Raw genomic sequence first — 25796 nt, forward strand, 5'->3', positions numbered from 1 at the left:
ATACGTGCGTGTATATAATAGAAATCTACACGCGAGGTAAAAGCCGAGACGGAATCTTGAAATACAGAGGCGCTACTTCTGTCCTGAACGAACGCGCAGCCTGGCTGATATTAAGGAAGCCAAAAAAAACCCAACAAACTTCCAAAAAAATGATTCCCAGCCCCCCCCCCCCCCCGTTGCTTTGCAAATAAATATTAGAGTAAAACCAAATCATTCGGATGGAGATGCAAGGAAAAAACGAGAAAGCAGTTGCGTTGCGGAAGGAAGCTTAAAGCATTGTGAACTCTTCTTGAACCGAGATTGGAGTCATATGGTCATAAATCACTGGGACATACACTCCGCCATTCACAAACTGATAGCCTATTTGAGTCCAGCTTACCTTAGCCTCTGACGAGGAAAGCACGGGCAGGCATAATATATTTTCACATCCAGCCTCGCTGCAATCAATAAGCGAGCGTTCTCCCCTCCTTTTAAAAAAATCGCAAGGAATATAGGAAAAAGGCAGCGTGCGGTCGCTGCTTGCACCCCGGCTCGGGGTATAGCTGCTCAGAATCCCTCCGTTTGGAAAGGCGAGACGGCACAGCATCAGAGATCTGTGGAAGGCTCGGGGCTGCGAATGGACAGGCACTGAGATTCTGGCTGCCCTGTCGACTGGTACGCCCTGCTCAGTGATAACAATGGCCTCGGATTTCCCCCTTTCCTTTCACCGCGCCAAACTGAACATCATAATCCGAACAGAACCCGCGTCTCGCCGGCGAACAGTAATCCGGGCTGGTTTTCTGCCTTATTTCTGGTGGCTGTTATCGTTGTAGCTCCATCAACACAGGGCCCTTTGCAGCTCTTTAAAAACAGAAAGGGGGGCTGCCTTTGGAGTACCGGGCTGGAGTGTTAATCCTTATCAAACACAGCGTCACTAGTGAAAAATTATGCTAATTGCAAACGTGGTGGACACAGGCCTACAGTGGAGGCAAGCACGCCCGTGCTTTCTGATTCACGTGTTTAAGAATTAGGTGTCAATCTATGCTAATATTGTTTTGTGGAGAGTAAAGTCTCAAGTTTCTCCCCTCTCTGGTGAATATTCCATTACCAAAAGCATTTTTCACTCCGCTCTCTCCTGCATGACTCGCCGCTATCTCCGGGTTAGTATCTCAGCCCACACCTCAGTCTCATATAATAATTAAGGCACGGCTTGAGAGAGAGGGGGGGGGGGGGCTGGAAAGTTGTTGCTTTTTCTATGAACAGACAACAAGCGGACTGTTACAGGGCCTGGGAGAGAGAGAGAGAGAGAATGTAGAAAAAGGAGTGGAAAAAAAAGGCGAGATAGAAGAGAGACGATAAGCAATCTGTGATATTTAACAGCTCGGGACAAGTCTGAGCAACAGACCACCTTTTAAAAACTTTGATAGCGAGACGGTGCTAAAAGTTTTTACAGTCTTTTTTTCGGTCGGGAGGGGGGTAACACCCGTTGGACGAGAGAAGAAAATCTGCACTTCAGACAAAAAACGAAGGAATTGCAGAAGGAAGAGGAGCTCGCCACGGAAAAGCGAAAGAAAGCACGAAGGTGTTTATATGAGCTGTTTTCTTCTCCTTTCTCTCCCCCCCTCTCTCTCTCTGCTTGATTATTCAGGACGCTACCGCTTGTCGTTTATGGTCACGCAAGATTTATGACTTCTTGCAGACTAGGCAGCGGTAAACAGCAACTTTAAAAAGATGCATTCCGTGTTAGGTAACTGGAAAGAAGGCATCTGCAACGGCGTGGGAGGAAGAGCAGGGGAAAAATTTAGGAGTCTGCAACATTTTTTTGTCTCTGGGCGGCATTGTTTGAGATTTCGCAAATGTGGCTGAAGAAGGCAAGAGAGAGAGAGAGAAAAGTATGACCCAGCAAAAAACAAATCCCTTTTGATCTTTAAAAAAAATAGAAAGAAATAAAGACCAACACCCTTTTCAGTCTACCGTATTTCCCCCACAGGAGGAGAGGAGCTACTGGCCAGGAGCTACTGGGTGTGGATTAACCAGCGCTGCCGGTGACTGCTGACGGACTGCGGCAGAAGAGGAACTCGGGCCAGGAAGGGGTTCGGAGGTGCCAGGGGAAGTGGGTTTGGACGAGTCGGACAGGATGTGTTAAGGTGCTCCCCGCAGTGTGGATTATAACGTGCGGACGGACGGACCGGGGGCTACCGAACAGCCCATTGAGAGGCTTCAGAGCAGTAGAGCCACACGGCGCCGTGTAGCACTCGAGTCCTGCTGTTTGTGATTTTGTCATGTTTTATTTGATGTCTCTTTCATTTCTTACAGGCAGAATAATCGCTGAACATATAACACGGCTATTATATATAAACAGAAAAGTTGTCTCATTACAAAAATGATTTGTGAGTCCCACCAGCCTTATGACATATATGTCAGTAATTTACGGTATGTGGGACGCTATGCATCTGTGTGTAAGGAAATGAAAAGACTTTAAAACTCCCAGTCATCCTGGACATCACTACCTACCTCATTTGGCGACTGTACGTGTTGATAGTCAACCTTATTTTTATAATATTTTCTATATTCAATATATTGTTATGCTATGTTATTTAATATTTTACGTAACATATTAAAATACAGTGAAACGGCCAGGGAATACTGTTTAAGGAACGAACATTATTTTAAGATCCAAAGAAAAAACGCCCTGATCTCACCTGTAACTTTTGTTTGTTGCTGTTTTTAAAAGAATAAATATAATGTCATAATGGAAATAACACCTGCTTCCTTAACTCCAAAATATTTATTTCGATCGCTTTGTGTGTTTGTAGACTGTGGGATCTCCGCGTTTAGCCCATAGGTGAGTTCCCCCTCACACTGCCTAAATACGTGTGACTGATATTTTAGAAACCATAGTTTTCATCACAGTATTTTGCACCAAAGAGTAAAACATTCATGGTTCAGACACACAACAGTCAGTATTTTAGCCAAACAGAAACAGCAGAAACAGTGGCATCAATGTGTACCACTATATACAGCACACATGCCAGCACTGCGATTATTTTCGAACATTTTATATATTCATATAATAAAAAGAATAATTCTCCAAACAGTTTCTCATGTTACCAAGTCGAAAAGAAAGAACAGAAAACGAAATAAGCCTCAGAATCTCAAAATCTGAAAGCGCCCAAGCACGTTATTTTTTTTATTAGCCCGGCTAGGAAAAGTTCTTTCACACATTCATTCGGGTTGGTTTCTGTTGCTGTTGTTGTTGTTGTTGTTGTTGTTGTTTTAAAAGCCGATGACTTACCGAAATTGTGTCGTTTGTCACCCAAAGATTTTAAACGAGAGTGACGTGTCTCGGTGGTGTGTAGGAACTAGAAAAGACAAAAAAAAAACACAAAAAGACACAGATTCGATCACAGAGGTCGCGGGAAATCGAAATGTATTCCACGCGACCTCCAGCGAAAAATCGAACTCACAAGGAACAGGAAAGCTTGTAAATTCGACAGACATCGTTAACCTAAATTATGCTCAGGATTACAGGTATAACTGGGATGCAATCGAAAATTATTTAAATGCGTCTCGCATCTGGGTCACGGTGCCATCAAACAATTAAAAAGATGCGACACGGTGTCTCTCTTTGTAAAATATCGTTGCCAAGAAGGGACAGTTCTTACTGCTCTCGTGTAACATTTGTTGGCACATTGTCCTGGCCTAGACAATTATACCTCAAATAAATAATAATAAATATTTCGTTTCACATTCCGTTTGATTTATTCTTTTTTTTTAAAAAAAATAATCTTGTTTCCGTTTTAACAGCGTACTGGGGGAAACAGTTCACCAGCCAGTAAGACATATCTCCTTCTGCAATTCTGTATGTCCTGCTCTCCCGAGGAACAGCCCCGGTAGCCGTCCTCTGTTCTGTGAATTCGTGTTTTTCACCACCAGAAAATATAAGCATTTACACCTCGTTAAGGAAATTTCGTTTAAAAAGTAATCCAGAGGTCATTGTTACAATTCATTATTTAAAAAAAATCAGGCCTTGCAATAAATAAATACCTCATATTATTATTATCATTGCTGAAACGAAATTAAGAGAATGGACACGGAAAAGCCACTCACAGCCTAGTAATGGGGAAAAGCAATTAAGCGAATGAATAAAAAAAAAACCCAACAACATACAGATTAAAAACAATGAAACTGACCCCAAATGTAATTTCTAAACAGACTCAAGACTGACGGTAACGTGGCAGGGGAGACACCGGAAAAAAAAAGGCGTCATTTAAAACACAAGCTTTTCTGCAAACGCTGGTACCCTTTTGGAAAAGTCAGAACCACTCTGGAGACACGCAACACACTCGCGAGCCTGCGAGTGAGGGGAGATAACCGAGGGCAAAGGACAAGCCTGTATATATATATACGTGAGAGTGTGCAGATATTACATCGAGTGGCTGCGGTGGTTTGCATAGCAGCTTATTAAAGTAAAATACAAATGTTGAGCGGCCTGTCTCTCCCGGCTCCTGACAGCTGCACTAACACATAAATCAAGCGAAGGAGTCCCTGACCTCCCTCGTACTGCGGCCTATACCGCTATAAAGCTATTTTATTGCATGCACACACTCACACGCCGGCTTGGCTCCTCTCCATCACCGGTCCGCCGAGCTTCCCCGTCTCCGCGTTGTCCTTTTTTAACACCTTTACACAGATCTGCTGCCACCCATACAAGCCTCCAACCCTACAACCTGCACACGTATGCCCGGCTCTCAGCCGTACCCGGCAGAACAAAGAGAGGGGGGACGCATCCTGCAGGACGACTGACCACCTACTTTTATTTCGTCCGGTTTTTAAACGGAAAACAATGCAACCTGAAAGCCTCGCATCCCGTCCTGCACCAAATCGGCCGATAAAGCAAACGAAATGAGATTTAGCCGGCGCCTAAATGGGCAAAATCGAAAACAACGCAGAAAGTTAAGAGTCCGGAACATGTATTGCTGTAAGGCTCCAACAAAAGACTCATGCATAATTTATCAATTTAAAACAGGGCACAAAATGACGAATCCCGGCACGATACAAATCCGATTGAATCCGAAGTTCAAAGCTCCGATATCCGAGATAAAACTCCCAAATACCACATCGTAATAACAATCACAGAGCCGAGAGCACACACACACACAAAAAACGGTTTTCTCCAACTTTATTGCCAAGTTTGCCGTTATCTCTGAAAGGACAGCACCAAGCGCCCTTATCTCTCTCGCCTCGGAGTCCTGCCGACTCCAAATTAAACGGTGCCGTTCCGCGGCAAAGTTTGAGCAGCGCCAAAACAGGAGCACAAGCAGCATCCAAAAAAACAAAAAAAAAAAGAGCACCGAAAAACGCAGAAAGAAATAAGAAAGGCACGCAGCCTGCCGTGTCCTCGCTTGACAGATTGGAGCTCTTTCTCCGAATGACCTTTGCGTAGAAGAGTAATAACTCACCAGATTAATGATCAATCAGCGGAAGTACTTTTGAATTGCCTCCAAATATCTGTGTAAAAATCCCGGCCCGTTATTCCAGGCTTTCACAGAACCCGCATAATGTCTCCCGTAAGCAAGCGGTCTCCGCGATCCTGGCCTCATCACATTAGTTGTCTATTAGCAGGCAGTTGTTAATAGCAGAGTTAGTGGGCTGGGGTGCACACAGCCCGCGAGACAACAAGGCCCTTTCCATCCAAATGCCAAAATAATGCCTGGAATTATGCGCTCACGTGACCCACATACGTCAACATTCGCTCGTTTTAAAGGGAATTCGGAAATGAAACACTTTTTTTTTGGGGTGGGGAGCACAATTTTTTTTTTTTAAAAAAAAAAAAGCCCAATAGTCGTGATAAACTTTCGGGAGTTCGAACCTTTTCCGGGCTGTCTTGTCTTTTCGCTCTCCTCATAATATTCTACGGCCACACCACTCCCCCTGCTAGACATGTTACGTGTAGTCTTGCCATCTCTTCGCAAAGGTGAGTCTTCATTGAGATTCGATACTAATCCCGTGTCCCGAGCTGCATATCACGCCAAGCGGGGAGAAATCCACGCGGGGGAAGCTCTTCTTCAGAAGGGAATCGGCCCAGACAATCACCTCGTTCTCATCCCCGCGACCTGACACAGGACTTCCACACGCCGGAGTTCAGAAACAGCGAGAGGGAGGGGAACAGCGAGAGACACCAGGTCGCCCGGCTATAATATCAGTGATAACACAGGTTCTGCGCTTCCCACTGGAGAGAACAGAGCGGTGGGCTTGGCTTGTACACCCACGCAGACTCTCCTGCTACTAAAGATCCCTGGATTACAATTAAAACTCCTCAATTCAAGCTCTCGCGGTTTCCTGCCAGCCGCAACCGAGGGCAAGAGCACCCCATCGCTCACAGGGCTAAAAGTACTCGCTGGACTGACCTACTTCAATATCAGGTCCTACACAGCCTAGCTAACTGCCTGGCTCTGTAGTTCATTCTTTTTAAACTTGTAAAGATCGCAACCGCGGTAATTCAAGAAGGCTTTGGAAAGAGCTTCATTTGGACTTCACAGCAGGGCGAGGGGGGGCGGTGGTGGTGATGTTACTTTCTCGCATGTGAACCTTCTTGGTAAAAAGGCACTCCTGACTCCGTCTCTGACCGGCGAGGAATAACTTTGTTCTGAGGGGAATGCTGATACTAGCTCGCACTGTCCTCCCGGGATCTCTGATCCCCCTGATCCATAGGTACCGCAGAAGGACTTTGATCTTTCAGGCTCGCTTCTCAGCAAACGGACAGTCCTGACAGGGAGCCCCCCCCCAACCAGGCCCAGTCAGAGTTAATTTTTAATTGCAAGGGCCCTGGGACGGTAATCTTTAACAGACAGTCAATGCAGGAGAGGGGGATACAAAGGTCTGAGGGAAGCCGGGAGGGTCTGGGGTCAAGCTGCCCTCTGCTTCAGGGACAGAAAAGTGCCAACTGGACACAAAACCAGAATTTAAAAAAAAACCACTGAAACTGCACTTCCAATGTTTCGTTGAATATAATGGCGCTGTGTCAGAGGCGAGTAATCAAGGGCAACACGAGTCATAAATTGGTTTTTTTTGTAAGGATTTTCGTTTATTTCTAATCTATCTATATTTATCTTTAACCCCCTAGTTAAATTATACATTTATATTTATTTATTCCCCGGGGAACTGCGGCGTAGCCAAGAAATAACAGCAATACCGAGGAAATATGCAAAACATTGAGAGCTGCCAAACCTAACACAGTCACACACAGGGAACAATTTACTCCAGTTATTCTTCACTTTGCGCCTTTCCGTTGGTGATTTATGATAAAATCAATTAAATTATAGCCACTTAGGGTCTTGCGGTCTCTCCCCAGTCTCTCATTCCTCCACGCGCAAACCGCCGGGTCAGAATTTCCATTTTTCGCTGGTGGGTTGGGGGGGGTTACAGAAACTGATTCGGGAGGCTGGGGGGGGGGGGGGGGGATTTAATGCAAAGCAATTTTCTGCTAAAACAAGGCGGACTGGCGGCCGGGCGAAGCTCTGTGACAATTTGCTTGCCTGAGGAGATGGAATGCAATTTGTAAAACTTTTCTTTCAACAAAAGTGCGAGGCGAGTCGGAAGTGGGCTGAGTTCAGAGCTGCCACTGCCAGACACAAGCAGAGAGCCAGCAGCGTGGCTCTCGTCCAAAGCTCTTCTGTACAGTTAATTATTTCTACGGTATGTGAATCTATTAAGGCACCCTAGGTGTGCACTTATTACTAATGCCAACCCAAATAATAATAATAATAATAATAATCATAATAATAATCATAATAATAATACAAAGGAACCGGTAACGGGTTTATTCCATGCTGAAAAGAAAAGAAAGGAAACGACGTTTCGTTCACACCTGAAGAAGGCTCCACAGCCGAAACGTTGTGTTTCCTTTCTACTCTTTTCAGCGTGGAATAGACCTTTACCTGTTCCTTTGCAGCCTATGCATGCTGACGCAGCTCCCTACTTGAACTATAACAATAAAACTAACGATAACAGCCTTTGTGTGCAAGCCTGCGAGTGCGGCGGCGTGCACGGGGCTCTTTCAGGCAGACTGCGCTGCTTGCGTTACGCCCCACGAATGGAAACGAACAACAAATCCGTCTCTTACACACCTAGAACAGCGTGGCGTTGGGCGAGGCGTTTAGGGCCGGTCTGGGCTACCGGCGGCGGCGCCGCTTGGGCCAGCGGGTCGCCCTTCGCAGCTCAACCTGCCCCAGAGGTGGGGAGATTTCTGGGGGTCTGTCAGACGCCGTGGATCGGGTTTTACTCACCCCCAGCCTCGCCCGGACACACGGAAGACATGTGGGGTTGGTTTGGGAGACTTTCATTGAAAAAGAAACGCCGAACCAAATTGAGAGCAGCTCAGAGTAAACAATACCTCTCAGGGTCATAAATCATGTTCAGATACATCTTCTTTTTTTTTTTTACACCTAACCTGCAGATCCGTTCACAGGTCCATTCAGAGCGCCCTGACAAAGCCGCCTTCCTCTCCGCGGCTCTCTCGACACAGGCCAAACTTTCAGAAGAGGGAAAAGTTTTTTTTTTTGTTTTGTTTTTAGTAGTTCTCGCGGTTTTTAAAGCTTTACAAGCTCAGGAGGAAAGGAGGTAATGCAGAGACAGAAAGAGAGAGAGAGACGGATGGAGGGAGAAAATGAGGCAGAGAAAGAGAGGGAGAGGCTGACAGAAAGGAGAGACAGACAGGGGTAAGACGGGCCTCCTTTCTCCTCCGGTTACCTATTTGAAGGCATCTATCTTAATCTGTTGGAACACAAAAAGTCTGCTATAGTCCGCGCAGACCTAAGGTTGCGCCTTTGCATAGGTCACACCACGGGTAATTAATTATATCTCATGGCGCTGGAATTCGTACAGAGCGAGGGGAAGCGGCCTGAAGACCAGGCAGCCAGTACGAGCTGGAAAACCTTACCTGCCCTCCGACAGACCACCGAGAGTCCCGAGCGAGGCTGGCGGAGCATCAGTCAGAACCTACTGCGGCCGCCGGATTTCCGAGCCAGACCTACTGCGTGGATCGTGCCGCCGTGTTAACTGAATAGACGAGGCAGCCCGTCTCCCCCGACCCTCGCTGGACTACAGGACGGCCCACGACGCACCCAACCCCGGGCCGACCTGGCGACACCGCGCCGTTTGTCCCCGGTGTAGGTGTGGGTGCGCTTCGCTCCTCCACTTTAAAGCACCGGACCCCTGGATCTCCCCCCCCCCCCCTCTTCTCCCCTGCCCTTGTGCTTGTGGAGGGTGTGAGGTCTGGCAGAGGAGAAGAAAGCTTTGGGTCCCCACAGTCCAATGGGGATGTGGCGAGAGATCCGGGAGCGCACGCGGACGCCCGGGCCAGACGGGCTTGTGCGACCCGCGAGCCTCAGCGCGCCTCATTCCGAGTTCGTCGTTAACGCTCAACGCGACGCAATTCGTACAGTGAGCTGAAGAAGACAAAGAGTGTTAAAAGTGTAAGTCGTCTGTCGCTGAACAGGACCTCTCTGCGGGCGCAAATAATGCATTCATTGCATTTGTTAAAATGACTCTTTCTTAGCTGGTGTTCTCCATCTAAACGTAACACTAACACTATTACTAATACTATGCATGGGACAGTTAATAGGTCTAATAAGCAAACGCCGGTTATTCCTGACCCTTCTATGTCTCACGCTCTTCAGTGTAACCTTTACTCTGGAGTTAAGAGGCTCCGGAGCAGGACGGGTCTTTCTCTCCGTGCTTTGTTCATTTTGATGCCGGAAATAAAACGCGTTTTCCGCCTCCTCGTCTCCTTTGGAGAGCCGAACAGCCCCTCGGTTTCACGCGCGCGGTTTCGCCCGGAGTGGAGCACGGGCCACCAGCAGCCACGCGCACCGGTCTGAATTAGCAGGAGGCTCGATACTGATTTATTCCCAAACGTGTAATCATCTCGACATCAGAAAGCCGGGAAGTAACTCAACGGACTAAACATCTGGATAGTAATAATAATAATAATAATAATAATAATAATAATAATAATAATAATAATAATAAAAATGATGGCGATGATGATGATAATAAAATAATAATAATCACAATCATAATAATAATAGGAAGTGAAGTACTGCCATTAATTTATTAGCGAGTTTACGATATTTAGTGTTTTCACAAGTATTCGGTGATATATCGGCTATTTGCTTTCTAAAAAAAACGTTAAATAAAGGTTTGTCATTGAATTCGTTTTCTGTTCTTTTTGGTCGATCTGTTCAGACGCCATAACTGGGGAGGAGAAGTGAATTTCAGGGGCACTGAGCTCGTGTCTCCACAGCGTCGCCACGTTATTTCAGCTCAGACAAATGTGTATTTAATTTATAGGACGAGCCAACGGGAGCGCTGTCTTAATAATCCCTCATCATCCCTTGTTATAACTAACCGCGTTCCTCTCTGTAAAACGGGATTTCTCGGAACAGCAACCTATAATGAATGTATTATCAGGATTTTCGATTTTGAAAGAAAAAGAGCTTGGATTCGATTTTCGGTTCCGCGTGTTGTGTTGTAAATCATGGTTTCATTAAATGAGCTTCGCGTTAAGATGGTGACATTATAATTTCTACCCACGCATCTATTCGTTTTCTGCATTGATGTTTTAATTGTTGAATTTGACGTTTGGGTGCTACCGCTGTGAGGAAGGTCGGGCTTTGTCCTGCCTAGTCAGTCGTCTGTTTTTTTTTTATTTGAATACAGAAAAATCAGAAATATCCTGTGATATTTACACGACGCTCTCACGAGAGAAAAAAAAAAAGTGAATCAGTCGTAGGCGAATGAAAGTCTCTGTAATTAAAAAGCAGCTTCAGTCCAAGAGACCTTCATTGTTTACGGGAGCTCGGAAGGAGCTTTCTCTGAACTAAACGAAAAAAAACGTCTAAATTTTCCGACTTTGCGTTTGTTTGATTTTCTCTATTTATTTTTTTGTTTGTTTTTGTTTTCAGACTTCAGTCTGAAAACGACACGGAAAACGACAAAGCAAAGAGAAGCACAACAGAAAAGGAGCCCGGTGTCGGTTTCTCCTTCTTAGCTGTCTCTGACCAAGCAGCGGTGTCTGTGTGTGAAATCGAGACGGATTAAATATGGCTGCTGGGGAAACAGTGCTGTTCCGGGCTCAGTGCTTCCCTCCGTCTTCGATTGCCAGGGACTCTTCTAAATGACAAGGAACAGAGCCCAGCACACCAGAGCAGAATGAGCGAATAAATTCGCGAATAAATTCGCGAGCAAAACGAATAAACAGCTACTAAATCCTCGTGCAGCGCAACAAGGCATTCTGCAGGAGAGCATTTTAGAACTACACGCGGGGTGGCCGGCTAGTTTAGGGATTCAGAAATAATCTGAGGAATCTAAATTCAACGTCAGTTTCCACTAAGGCCATTGTCAACACAAAGAAAAAACCCCAACAACAACAGAAAATATCACTCTCTCCCCGTTTCTCGGTGTTGTAAACCCTTCTTTTCCGCGTCTTTTACCGCGCTGATGGTAATGAAAGAATGAAAGAAAGACAGCATATAAAACCGTGGTCTAACTACCGGTTAGTAAGGACAAATATGGCATATCCCCGATTCTCGTGAAGTTGGGAAACGAAAACATATTCCAAAAGAGCGTGCATATTTCCTCAGAATAATCATCTTAAGTCTTCTGTTCTGACAACATCCTCTCGTTTAACCCCCTCCTCTCCTTTGAAACGAGCGAGGATATTGTTTTTGACAAAGAGCCCTGCAATACTCACTATTATGAGAACATACATTCTGCCACTCACTGCTACGTGCATCAATATTTGATGAAAGTCACGGAGTTGTTCCTATTTTTCTACACAGGGGAATGGACCGCTTCGAGCGCCGGTGGTCCGGGACCCCTTGTCTGACACCCAGGCTCAACTAACCGAAGAGAGCTCCGAAGAAGAAGCGGTTAGCATAGCCAACCTTCCTCTGCAACCAATACCCAACTTCAAGGACAACTTAAAGGAAGCCAATTCAAGCTAACAGACAGCTTCTGCGTCTTGGCTGGGACTATTTCATTTATGAACTTATTTAATATTTAATTGAGCAGGACTATTTAAGCTCCCTTGTCTCGCCTGATGTGAATTTCGTTTGGTGTGTATTTGATGTGAATTTGAGTTTCCACTGGCTCGTTTGAACGCTAAGACTCTATAATAAAGTTTTTTTTTTAAATTATTTTAAAAAGAAGACTATCGACGTCTGAGGTGTTTCTTTTATCGTTCCTTGTCCCTGCCAAACCGCGGGGACCACTGCCTTCTCCGCGTGTGCTGTCCACAGGATCCGAAAGAGCACATCTCGGTTTCAGTGTTTAAGCACCACACACAAGACGTGCGCGGAGATCCACAGACCACAGGACGCACTCACACAAAAAACTCGCGTATCTGGGCTCCATTCCTCTCTAGAAAGTCATTTCTACGCAAAGCAAACAAACGGAAAATGGCTCATGTGCGTGTGCCGGCGAATGAAATGTGTGTGCGGGTTGGAAACGCTCTCCAAACCCGAACCTCCTCAAGAATTAGCCTCTCGCAATGAACTATAGCACCACACACACATTCTCACGCGCATTGTTGTCAAAACGAATTCCCCTTGGAAAGAAAAAAGCACACACAAAAAAACAATTCTACAGTGGAAATGTAAATGCCCCGATTCGAAGATCTAAAAAAACGAGATTATTAGGTTCTGTTTTGCCTTCAGTTCGTTCTGGTTAACAATTCAATTCTGAGCCTATGAAGACCTCCTCCTTTAGGGCTGTATTCCAATGAGACTGATTTTTTGCCCTAACGAAAAACCTGAGAAAGCTCGGCTTTAATTGGAGAATGGATGCTACCGTGCTGAACCCCGAGCTATACTTTCCGGATTAGACCCCGTTCTTTTACGAGATTTGTATGCCAACGAGGCGTTCCCCGTTTTGCCAAATTTAAACAAATCTTTCCTTAATTGGTAATCGCAGCCGCTGTAACTCAAGACCCCGAGCTACAGAGCCTTCGCGTTAGCGGCTGATCTATTACTGTAAATCGTCGACAATAATCAACTGCAGCCGAGTGAAGAGAGAGAGAGAGAGAGAGCTACAGACTACAGCGGCCAAGCCGGCGACGAGGCTGATCGCGGAAGCTCTTCCTCATTCCCAAGTATCATCACTCGAACATCATTTTCCCTGAGAAATGATTTATCGCGGACACGGCCATAAACAACACAACTCTCTCACAAACACACAATGGCAGCCGCGGTACCGCCGACATACATATCGCTATAAATCAAGAGGAGAGAGGGAGGGAAGGAACAGAGGGAGAGGGGGAGACAGTGAGGAGAAGAATATGGTCCCAAAAATATATATAATATTCCAAATTATATAAAGCAATGGGATGCAGAGACTCTTTTGGCAAGATCACTGCTTACAAAAATGAATAAGACACAAACGCATGACAGCGATGGAAGATCAGACGGCTATTTTGTCACATTTACAACAATAACACAAACAACAAATAATTCATTTACATGGACACACCGAGAACATCACAGCAGGCGCTGCAGGCTGTAGCCATCCCCCTGTTCATGATACTTACAATATCTTAGCTCACGGTGTGACTCTGCCTCCCAAATTTGTTTTATTGCAGCCTCTGTGTGTGTCTCTCCCTCTCTTTTTTTTCTCGGCTATAGGCTTGTTTTTAAAAGGACAGTTGAATTTCACGTCAGACACAGGGAGACCATGTCTGAGATTTTCCTGACGAATACATATCTATTCTGCAACCTCTGCATTAATTATTTAATGAATCACGTGACCGGGAGGGGGGATGGGGGGTCTTCTTTCATGCTCGCTCGCGGGACCACTCTGACCCAGCGCTACCTCAGTTCTGCACCTCCACGATATTCTTCCCCCCAAAAAACACGGAAATAATAAAAAAAGCCACGAGCACAACGCGTTTGCATTCGTAAAAAATATGAAATTAAAGACTTTTTGTGTAGGTACCAAAAAAAAAAGGGATTGTGGTAAGTGATTATCATAGACGAAATGACACTAAATGGGGGAAAATCGAAGCTATTCCACCGTCTTGTGCATTTTCTTTTTCTTTCCTTCCTAAATGATTGTTTTCTGTCACCTCCACCTCCGCCGAAAGAGCAAGTCGTCGTTTTTTATCGACGCCGTTACAATATTATACAACGAGTAAGTCAGTAGCAGAAGAAATGCAGATTTCAAGTCTGAAGTCTTATGATAGAGCTATGCCTGGGAGTTGTAGTTTAGTTCTTCTTGTCTCCTACAAAGGTGGTGGCTATTGTGATTTTAAATATCGAAATGATCGATTTCATGGTACCCTAAACAGATTTCATTAATACTGCTTCGTCCCGAAGTCAAATTCCGTTAATAATAATAATAATAATAATAATAATAATAATAATAATAATAATAATTGTATCGTTCATTTATTTCTAATACATGAATTAGAAGTAGAAATAACATTTTTTATTTTGTTTAAAAAGGAATCCGTGAACGGTGTAGTACTGCACAGGTAGGGTCGCTGCGCGCAATAACAAGGGAGAGGAGCTCAGCGAAATTCTTGCAGGCAGCTCGTTTAGGACAAAGCGCTGGGTTCCCAGAACCGCAACTCCGAACAATAGGACTGGACGGACAGGCCTGTCTTTCTGGACAAACCTCAAGGTCACGCCAAAGCGCGATGTGGTCTGGTTTCAGACTTAAAACCGCACACACAGGAAAAAATAAATAAACGGGCAAACACGACTTGAAGTTTAAGACACAGAAGATGCACAGTTAAAAAAGTAGCCTGTATCAACAGCAATTAGAACAAAAGTCAACAGCAGGAGGAAAAGCAACTTTTCTTGCCCGCAGACCACTTAGATGTCCCGTGCCCTTGCTGTCATCCTCTGTGCTAACAAAGCGCCGTGTGTAAGAGCGGAGGGTTCATTCACAGCCGGGCAGCAGCAATCCACAGCATATTAACGCGAGGGCTACAGAACTACACTGCTGTCCTTACTTTTCCCTTCACCAGACCTTAGCAACGAAAATAAAAGGGTGAAATTCAAAACGATCATTAAAAAGGTAAATCATTCTGGAGGTGGTTAATTTTTCCGTTTTGTAAATATGAGTATATCTGGAAAATAAAAATCAACACTGTAACTACTGTTATAATAATAATAATAATAATAATAATAATATTCGTGTAATAATAGTAGTAGTAGTAGTAAACGTTTCCGTATCGTGTAGTTGAAATAAACAAGCACGGTTTATTTCTCTGGGAGAATAAAGGTTGTTTTCCGAGAAATCCGAAACACCGTGCACCGATAAATCCACCCCAAAAAAAAAAGCTTGTGACGAACAAAAATCCCTTTCAAAATCAAATGAACATCTACCACGTTTTTTTATTAACATTTAGGATGCATTCATAAGCGCGGAGGTTCACGCAAAACCCGAGAAAAAAATCGAAATGCTCTAAAAATTGAGATCGAATCGAATATGAGTCTTCGCAATACCGAAGAAAACAAAAAAAAACATTGGAAGTGTTTGCTATTTGTTATAATAATAATAATAATAATAATAATAATAATAATAATAATAATAATTAGTTTGACTGAAGACTGAATACCAGAGATTCTAAAAATATCCAGCTCAGGTAAGGGTGAAGCCTATATAAACATTGCCTTTACAAAAGGGTAGGTTTATATAGAGGGAAGAAGATTGATTTACGAACCCGAACAACCACGCTTTTACTGGGGGTCATAAATCTGACAGAGCAGGCGCTGTGCCGCGGATCCTTTCTCAAGTAATGCCTATCAGCGGGTTATTCCTGAGAGAAATACCCTCCCAGATACCAGCCGCCTCTGCCCCAAAATCTTCTTCCTTCACAGCTTACTTACAACTTCTTCTGGGATCGCCGTGAGGACAAAGGAACAAATATTTAGAAAGAATCGTTACAATACCCCCCCCCCCCCACCACCACCAAAAAAAGAAATAAAAATAAATCGGATCCGTCCTTGACATTAGCCATAACTCATCGTGGCCAGAATGTTACTCGACAAATTTTAATGTTCAATGATTTTGCTATCCGCGCAAACGCCAAACCCGAACCGGCTCATCGCGGCTCTACCTCGGCGGCTCCATTCGAACACATTCACTTACTGCCCGCGTCCGGGTCTGCCGCTCAGCAGGTGAAAATCGACGGGGTTCGCTGTGTTTTAAACAGCACCAACGAATCCTCAATACCCACCATTAAATCGAAGCACGTTTGCTCGCAAATTCGCTTATACCGATTACTATTTAAAAAAAAAAAAAATCAGTCGTTTTATTATATTCAGGAGAAAAAAAAAATACACAAGGTCGTTTTTAACCGTCAGGGAGACGGAGCGAAATGCAACGAAAATTGCACTCGGGCTAACATTTCGACGGGACAGCCTCGCACACGCTAATTTTCTTTCACATGACAAAAGCCCTTTAAACGGCCCAGAGCTGCACAGACTACCAGCGCTAGATTTAATTCCCTAATTGGAGGGGGAAAAGGAAGCAAAGATTTCTATTTATTTATATCCGGGCCCGAGATTTCCGAGGTATACCGTGTGTACAATATAGACATTATCGCCGTGCTAAACAGACCCGGCGCTCTGTCTCTTTGGTATAATTATTAAACTGAACAGAAAAGCGAGCGGTGACGGGTTCGGAGGGGGGTAGTAACAAGAGCTCTTTGTTGTTGTTGTTGTTTTTTTTTTTTCAGCGTGTCTTCAGCGTGTCTTCTTAATTTCTTTTAAAAAAGATTAACACACGAAGAGCGCGGCTAAGCAACATATCTATACGACTGTGCCTCTGACCTCCGCTCTCCGGCTTTTCAGAACAATAATTCAGCAAAACGGGGAGCCTATTCGAGCCTATTGGGGCCGCCAAATTGCGGGCACCTCGCGACGGTAGGCGCCCAGGTTGCGTCTTCAAGGGTGCGGGAGCGACCCACCGCGAGACACAATGGAAGGCGTGGGCAGAATCCACCGATTAATCCTCGTGTCCTTAACCGGGCTGCGCATGCAAGGCACCACGCAGGGGCTGAGCCCAGCAACCACGACACGCAGGATCCTGTAGGCCTACTGCAAGAGTTCGAGAAAAGGCGCACTACCGCGGTTCTCAGCATATATCTATATATATATATCGTCTACCCACTGGGACTGGCTGGAGTTCGTTCTTGAACCCAGGTACGGCCCGTGCGGCGTGCTGGGACGTTACATTTCTTTAAGGGAGAGGAAGGGCAGCGCAGCTCTCTAGAGCTGGTATTAACTCGCCCCAGATGAGCGGCGGTGATTGCAGAACCGCTGGTGGTCAGCAAGTGTTACTGTAAAAAGCATGTGTTTGCCAAACATACCAGTGAACCAGACAATCGCTCGCCCGGGTCCTGGAGGGTGACACGAGTGTCCAGCGCGGAGAGATAGGAGCGTGCCCCGGGGTTACACGGCTCCGGCTGCGGTGTTATGAGTAACTGGGTCCTGGTTTATGTACGAAATGTTACACAGAGCGGTGTCCAGTCCAGGAGAGGTCAAGGGTTTCAGAGGTCAGACTGTGACTTCAGAACGCAGCTAATCGCTTAGAAAACGTGGCCCCTGGATGAACCCGAGCCGGCTATTCTGCTGTCCGTTCCACACATCGATTTTTTTTCTCTCTTCACTTCTCTTCCTTGTGTCTGTACCATTTGTTCCCCTTAACTTTTACCCCAAACCACAGCACGCAAGAAGCACAGCGCGACACTTTGATTCGCCAGATTGATCTTTATGGCGCAAACGGCGGCGGGTGATTGAAGGCAACGTGTCTAACAAATAAAACACTGGCGCGTACAAACACACACACACAAATATAATCCTGCACACGAAGTATTAAACATAACAGGGTGGAGTTGTTTCAAATCGTGTGTCTCACCAAAAGCTCGTTCAGCGTACTTAGGAATCATTCTACCATATAACACATAGAAAGAGCTGGCTTTCCAATTTGAAGCATTTAAGTGGAGAATCGAATCATAAGCTACCGTTGAATCTGTATAAGGCAGGGGGTGACAATATCGACATTTTAAGACAACAGCGAGACGCCAATGCGGAGAATTGTCCTGCTGAGGCCGACCAATGCTTTCAAAGTCTGCCCCAGAATTCCCACCAAAATCCTGATAAAAAGATCACAGAATTCAGAGAAGCCTAAATCATCTTCAGGACTGCCGTCCACAGCTTAACCTCAAATCCCCCCCCCCCGCCACACACACACACACCACACACCACACACCCCCTTAAGCCATTCAAGATACACAACAGCCCAGCTACAGAAGTCTGATTTCAAAGCCAACACCATAAAACCTGTTTCCTTTCCTTCGCCAAATGTGCTACCAACGCCGTGCTGTGAAATCGCAGCGCAATAAAGCAATAAAACCCAAGAAATAAAATCAACAGAGCTCTTACCTTTGGCGCTCCCATCCGCTCTCCGCTGAAGTCTTCGGCTAATGTCTTCATTTTAGCAGGCAATTCTCTTCAAACAATAAAATAAAAAAAATAAAAAGTTTTCTGGAGGCCCGAGTTTGTTGAGGAGAGGAGAAAAAAAAACACGACAAAGCCAGGAGGATCTTCACGTGTCTTCCAAAGCCCTTTTTTTTTCCTCTCTTCTCCCAGCAGAAGGTCTGTCCAGATTTGCCGCTGAATAACAATAGAAGAGAAGGAGTATTTAAAGAAAAGAAGTGATTAATGATTTTCTGTATAATTCTCGCATTTTTCTTGAGCTCTGTCTACAAATAATGGCTGTGAACTTTGGGTCCTATAGAAACCTATTCGTCCCATTCAAACGGACAGGCCAGAAGCTTTGATTCGGGAGGTTAGAATAGAATTCCTAGGTGCATATTGTATTTGACGCCACACACAAGACCATTTATTTCACAAGTTGTGGTAGTTTGTGCCTTTTGTGAGGCGGTTTGGGGGCACACGCAGTTGTACCTCCACATACTGACGCGCTGAGTCACCCCGATCGCCTCAAAAAGTGACCCCGGAATGGAATATAAATGGGCTACAGCAGACAGTTCACAATGTCCCAAGGTATATTCAAAAAATAGATTTAAAAAAAATGTGTTCATTCACTCGCTCTCCCCCACCTTTAAGCGGTAAGGAGCTAACGACGACTATCAGCCTCTGAAAATATTCATATCAAAATGCAATTTCCCACCGGCATTTAAAAGCACGTAAACCCCAGCTCGGCGGTTAATGCATTCTTAAAGCGGGTGTGAATTTATGATGCTGTTAAGATTTTTATTCCTTTGTGCACTGGTTTCATGCACTAAAAAAGGAGCCGGCTATTTTCCAGCCCAGCTCCCTATTTCAGATACCACGGCCCCGCTGTAATGGAGAATCCGTGCTTTTTCTTGGGGGTGGGGTGGGGTGGGGGGGCATTCTTTCAGAGCAATTTAAGCTTGGATTTTTGTTTAAAGTTATAAACTGCAAATGGAATGTTATTTTGTTCTGCTCTATATTTTCGATACTTGCTCTAAGAAACGAAAATGAGAATTAATACGGGAGCTGCGCCTTACAAAAGAAGCCATTTGTCTTCCTGATTATCTATTTGGTTGTCAGGGTTTGAGATATTGCATCGGCCTGTTCCTTTGTAATATCAAAAATACACACCGAACCTGCAAACACCGAGAAACAGCTGTGCAGAAATTACTCTCATTAATGCATTAACTGCCTCTGAGCAAGGAAACTATTAAAGTTCGAAAATTGGGCCTCCCAATTACAATACCTGCACGACATTGCCAACCAGCAGAAGCGAGGAGCGTTAAATAAAAAGACAGAGGGAACTGCAACAGCAAGACTGTGATTTAAAACGAGATTACAAGACGTAATGTACCAGTATTACTCTTGTCCATAAGATATAAATCATGATACAGCAACCCAGCGGTATTTAAGACAGGTATACACTAACAGCAAACGAATTTTGTTATGGAAAAAAAAATCGCACTTGTATAATAAATTACTTGGCATTAACACAGGAACCTTCAGAATAGCTGTATTTCAATCACATTCGGTTTAGCGACCAGCGACAGAGAAGGGGTAAGGAAGAAAAGTCACACGTGCAGGAGAGACATTTTTTTCCTTCTTTTTTTCTTTTTTCTTTTATTTTATTCTATTACTATTTACAAATATTAAGGTAGATACACGGAGAACAAGAGAGAGAAAAATAACGATCTACTAAAAAAAAACAACAAAACATTATTTAACATGTCAGCGCCAGGACTATACCCTTTGGAATGTAACGGGATTTATAATAATAATAATAATAATAATAATAACAAGAACACAAAAATGCCCGAAGTCTCGGAGAACAGAAGAAACAAAGAGAAGAGAGAGAGGCGGGTGCCGAGGAAAGAAAAAAAAAGCAAAAACTATTTTTTGGGGGGGGAAAACAAATCTGCTTTAGATTATATCACACGCACTGTTCTTTACAATCCTGGGCAACATGTGCACTCAGATTACAACAGACTTAACATGTAACGAATAAGTACTAATTCCCGATACTTGCGAGGCAAGGCGAATAAACATAACGATAGAACGTTTCATCTTATCATTCATAAAAACAAGACAAAATGAACAACAAATTCACAACTGAGGTAATAAAAAACACTGGATGGAGCTATATAGTGCTGTTTATAGTTGCATTGCCCGTAACGACATTTGGCTCTTCAGGATTAAGTTAACCTAACAATTCTCTCATCTTCGTTTTCATATTTGGGTCAAAGGACGCATTTTTCCCCCCTCTCCGTTGCGTTTCTTTGCTGTGGTGGTGTCTTTAAGCACACTCCGTGGTTCATATGGGAAAACGTAAAAGCACAACCATGTCTCTACGTAATCAGCTACAAAAAGGGGGTCTCCACATCTGCCTTCACATCTACGCTCGTACGGTTGAAGCGACTGAAGGAGGGGGAAAAAAATGCCCCCTCAAAACAAATCCTTCACCAACTACTTCTCCTATTGTGAGCAAAGCCGGCTTCGTTTTAGTTTTGTTTTTCTTGTTCTAAGTAGCAGAGGAGAGGAGAGGGGAGGTAAAAAAAAACGGCTCTTCTTGACGAAACGGGGGCTCATTTATTAAAGCGAACGTTGGATGTCGAGGTAATAGCAGGCATACGGTTCGTCCTTTGTACCGCAGAGTAAACATGACAAATGGGGCTGAGTTTGGCATGATTAAGGATGAAACAGGGATCCATCTTCACCAAACCTGAAGACTACTATCTGCAGCCTTCTGTTTTAATGCAGGGCGAGCGAGAAAGAGAGGGGAAGAGGAAGACAAAAAGACAGGGGACTGGGGGCAGGCGAAACACATATCTGTGCTTTAATTTTTTTTTGGAATGGAGTCTCGCCCCCTTTTTAATGTATAAATAAAGAGTCCCTTTTTTTCTTTTCTTTTCTCCTTTTTCCCGACGTGATATTCCCTTCAATGCAGGAAAGTGAGCATTTCCAACCCCCTCGAAAGAGAGCAGCGAGCTATAGGCTCGGCTGTGCATTGGCGCGGTTCTGAGAGCTTCCCAAAGCCTGGCTAGAGGCAGAGTTAGTGGCGGAGGAGTTCGATGACCTAATTTTGGTATTAGGCAGCTTGTGGTCTTTTTTCCACTTCATCCGCCGGTTCTGGAACCAGATTTTGATCTGGCGCTCGGACAGGCACAAGGTATGAGCGATCTCAACCCTGCGCCTCCGGGTGAGGTAGCGGTTGTAGTGAAACTCCTTCTCGAGCTCCAGCACTTGCTGCCTGGTGTAGGCTGTGCGCGAGCGTTTGGGCTCCCCCCCTGCGTAATTCGGGCTCACTGTATGGAGAAGCACAGAGATAAAAATGCATCTGTTTATTGATTTGATAAACGTGCGCAATCTCACACAAAACACCCCAGCATGTATGACCCGTTCTGAACCCCAAGAATACAAAAAAAGAGCCCCGATTCCATAACTGCGATACATGTATTTAGTAATACACGCGTATGCCACTGATTCTACAAGGCATAACAAAGAGAAAGCTTTTTGTTTTCAGGGGGAAACAAAATCACGCTTCATCACAGATTTGACATGAATTGCTCCGAAACCACAGTGAAGTAAAATTTCAAATCCTACTTCAACTTTAAACAACAGCGCAGAGTCGCTACGGGACAGGGAGGCAGATGGGAAGGCTCACGCTTGGGATAGCCTCGCAATCTCCAGTGACAGTGCAAAAACTAGCAATCGCTTTCTTAAATTGGACATAAAGCTTTCGACGGTATCACCACAAGCAGATGTGAGAAGCATCACAGGCATGCACGTGGTACATACACAAAAAGCAAAATCCATATATATATATATTTTTACTTTCCATTGAGATCAATAAACTTCGCCTTAACAGTAGGAAAGTGACAGAAGAAGCCACGCGTTTATACATCCAAACACTTAAATTCGAATTACCAAAACATAAAACTTAACTTATGGGTTACAAGAGTCATAAAAAAAGCCCCTTCCCTGAAAGAAATTAGATGGAGAAGGTTGCTTTAGACTTCAAAGGTGCCTGGTCAAGGAGTGCAATAAAAATTTATGGAGGATGTAATTATACTGCCGTGCAAACAGCCGATCGTAAATCTCAGGCAAAGGCTACTTCACAAGTAGAGCAGGAGATCTAACGCCGGACATGTAGCTTTTCCACCCTAGTTATAATAAACGCGTTGGAGACGAGGGGTAGAAGTTAGCGGCACTTACCGATGTTTACGTGGACTTTCTTCATCCAGGGATAAACCACTGGTTCCTTGCCTGAGCTGGACGAAGAGGCGCTTTGGTTCACGGAGTTTTGTCCGCAGACGGGCGGAGGGCTCGGGGTGACGGAGTCGCAGTGGTGATTGGGCTCCGGGAGATGGCTCGGGAGTCCGGCTTGGGGGAGGACGTGACCCCGCGGGGACACAACCACGGCGGGTTGCCCGGGACCCTGGCAGGAGGCGTAAGGCGGGTCGCTACAGCCCGACCGCTGGTGGTACATCGGCTCATGCTGGAACGAAGGCTCTCGCCTCTGGGCGCTGTAGTAATCCGGAGAGTGGCTGGGTAGGTAGTCATTCTGTGAATATTCCTCGCAGGGTGGAAACTTCGGATCCACATAGTTGGAGTTGATCAAAAAGGAACTCATGGCCATTAATTTCTTTGAATTGCACACAAAAATATACTAAAATTTATTTCTATCCCTTTACTCGTTTTCCTGTTTCGTAAAACCCTCCTACTTTCTGTCAAACGAACAAAGTTAAGAATCCATGTGACGCCACCAGCCAATGGCGTGGACCCGTACGATTCCCGGATAAGGAAATGGGATTAGGCAGAGCATACCCCAAACATCATCTCTGCATAGTTCGTGATCTTAATATCGCCTACTTTTTTTGTTTAATCTGTTGGCACGCGCGGCGTGGATCACAACAACAAGGCGCAGTAAAAAAAAAACAAAAAAAACAGAAAGAAAGAGAGAATTCCTCCTGAAAGAGCTCGAGTTGTAGTGACGGTGTGTGAGGTCCGCTCGGGCGAGCCAGTCCAGTATCTTCCCTTAAATGTTTAAACCAAACGGGAGGGCAGGCAGAAGAGGGAGGGGGAGCGGGCTACTTATCGGTCCCCGGTCACGAAATTTTAATTTGGATAGATTCTGGCTCGTGCTCACGAAAATAAATTCGACACAAAGCGATGCGGCGGAGTTGTATTGGCCAGCGTTTAAACGTAGTTACTAATGGCGATGATAGAAAGGTCTGGGGTGTGCAGCGCACAGCCAGAGCCTGTCAGAGATTAATCAGGGCTTGTTTTGGATCGATAGAAAATTCATCAACTAATTCGGGATACCGAGTCTCCTAAATCACCGTTAGACCTGTGCATGAAAGAGACCCTGTAGGCGAGACTCTGCAGAGAATGCGTTAATCGCACGCACACGATGTGCGCACCTCTTGCATAGAAATGGCTTCAGGTTTTATTACTGTGTAGAAATACGCAACTCTTGTTGTTTTAGCAATCAGCGAAATTTCTATTCTGTAGCTCCAATGTAGCTTTGGTAAGGGGAAAAAAATGGAAAAAACAAAAAAATGCGAAAAAGCGTTTTAGGTATCGCAGGGAGGAGTGCTCGTTCATTTTTTTTTTTCGTAAAACTGGCGGCGTAAAACGACACCGTGAACGTCTCCGTGTCACAAAAATACAAGCTGTACGACGCGCCTCCACGTTACTGGAGGTGTAGGTCTACGAATTAATGATCAACCCCCCCCCCCCCTCTCCTCCCCCCAACTTCATATGGCATCGATGAGTTTTTTTTAAGTGGGGGAATCGGCTTTTTAATAAAACAAAATAGAGGAAAAAGCGAAACACTCAGAAGTACAAAGCGTTTCACTGACGCTAAAAAAAAACAGCTCCCGGCAAATGTTCTCTTTTATTCGTTTACAACAAAAAGGCTGCGGAATATCGATAAAACACAAATAAAAACACGTTTAAAAATGGCATCCTTGGGTCTTCGGTCTCTGCATCGCAGCGTTTATATCAACTACATACTCCCCTAGATACGAATTTGTGACCGAGTGTCTGTTCACACAAATTCGGATCTACAGGGTATATATAGATGACAGGTAATTGCACTGGCCCCGAGCCAGAACTCCTCTTCACCATCGATAAAGAATCACGAACCCGGATATTTCCACCTTCCTCCGCTCCAGAGAGAGCTTTCCGCAGATCCCCGCTCACTAAGAAGCTATGTTTCGTTTTAAAAAATATTGCAGTGAAATCGGCACCGAATGAAAAAATATAGTAGCGACAGTAATAAATCTTCGAATTGATGGGAGCAATTCAAGTTAACTCTGCGCAAGTGAGTGACGCGATTAAATTCAAATTAAATTTTTTGATCTTCTTATTGCCCGTACAGAAACAGCGTTCTGAACACCAGGGAGTAAAATAACACCGCAGACTGCATTCTTCACCAAGTATATACATGTATGTTTGGGAACAGGCTGTAGATGGTGTGAGCGTATGTACAGAGACGCTTAGCCAACGTTTAAAAAAATATGTCATGTCGATGTTCGTTAAATTGCGGGAGCCGGGATTAAAAAAAAAAAACTTTCTAAGACACCAGTTTCCGTCCTTAATATTGCCAGCGCCTGTTTGCAGTTTTTATTGGTGTTGTCTCCAGTGTTGACTGTAATTCTCTTCTCAAACACCTCGACAAGGAACATATGACCCTTCCATAGCACAGCATACTGCCTGTTAGTTTTCTGTCTAAAAGTATAATAATAATTATTATAACAACAACAACAACAATAATAATAGCAGCTGAAATAAAAGCTAAAAGGTTTTATGACAGGTAATTCCTGTGCAATGCCGCCCCCATCCTAATCACAGGGCCTTGATTGAGCACAAGTGTAATAAAACACACACAGTTTTATAACACGGAGTTCCCTCGCACCCTCAAAGCGACAGAACACAATCTCTTGACTTTTTGGGGTTTTTTTAAGAGCATTTTTCTCACTTTGCGGCGCGTTCGTAAGCAGCACCGCTTCCGTTTTCTGTCTCTGAAGAGCTCCCGAGAAAGCGCCTCTAACACCCCCTGAGCTAAAGAACACCTGGCCCAGATCACACGTAGGTGTAAAAAACCCCGACGAACACTCCCGAAATAATACAGAAACGACATACGCGGAAAAAATGTGAATTAACCTTGGAATTTGTTACATATATCTCTGAGTTTTCTTCTAGTTACGTATGATAATGTATATCTTCGTACTTCGTAATCCGTCTGCGAAAAGGACATTTTAAGTGCTGTTCATGTAAAGCGGGATA

General features: G+C 44.6%; 2 protein-coding genes across 5 annotated transcripts in view; both read right to left on the reverse strand.

Moving 5' to 3' along the window:
* The window catches only part of hoxb3a (homeobox B3a), a 44008-nt gene that overhangs the window by 6550 nt on the left and 11662 nt on the right, over nt 1–25796 (reverse strand). Inside the window, exons 2-3 of one of the 4 annotated variants that reach the window (XM_088906146.1) lie at nt 18432–18662; nt 3275–3341 (exon numbers count right to left, since the gene is read on the reverse strand). The gene's annotated coding sequence lies outside the window, so the exon portion shown is untranslated. Of the gene's footprint in view, nt 1–3274; nt 3342–4591; nt 4646–5441; nt 5584–18431; nt 18663–25796 lie in introns of those variants that run through there. The other 3 variants (XM_088906148.1, XM_088906149.1, XM_088906150.1) reach the window with 3 other exon arrangements.
* Nucleotides 21344–24213, reverse strand: hoxb4a (homeobox B4a). The gene is made up of 2 exons (XM_088906152.1): nt 22719–24213; nt 21344–21808 (listed from the first exon to the last, which is right to left on the reverse strand). The coding sequence occupies exons 1-2, from the start codon at nt 23140–23142 to the stop codon at nt 21492–21494; spliced, it is 741 nt and encodes a 246-aa protein (XP_088762278.1). The 5' UTR covers nt 23143–24213; the 3' UTR covers nt 21344–21491.

This window comes from Atractosteus spatula, chromosome 26, assembly GCF_055471065.1.
Source record: "Atractosteus spatula isolate fAtrSpa1 chromosome 26, fAtrSpa1.hap1, whole genome shotgun sequence".
In the NCBI taxonomy this organism is placed as follows: domain Eukaryota; kingdom Metazoa; phylum Chordata; class Actinopteri; order Semionotiformes; family Lepisosteidae; genus Atractosteus; species Atractosteus spatula.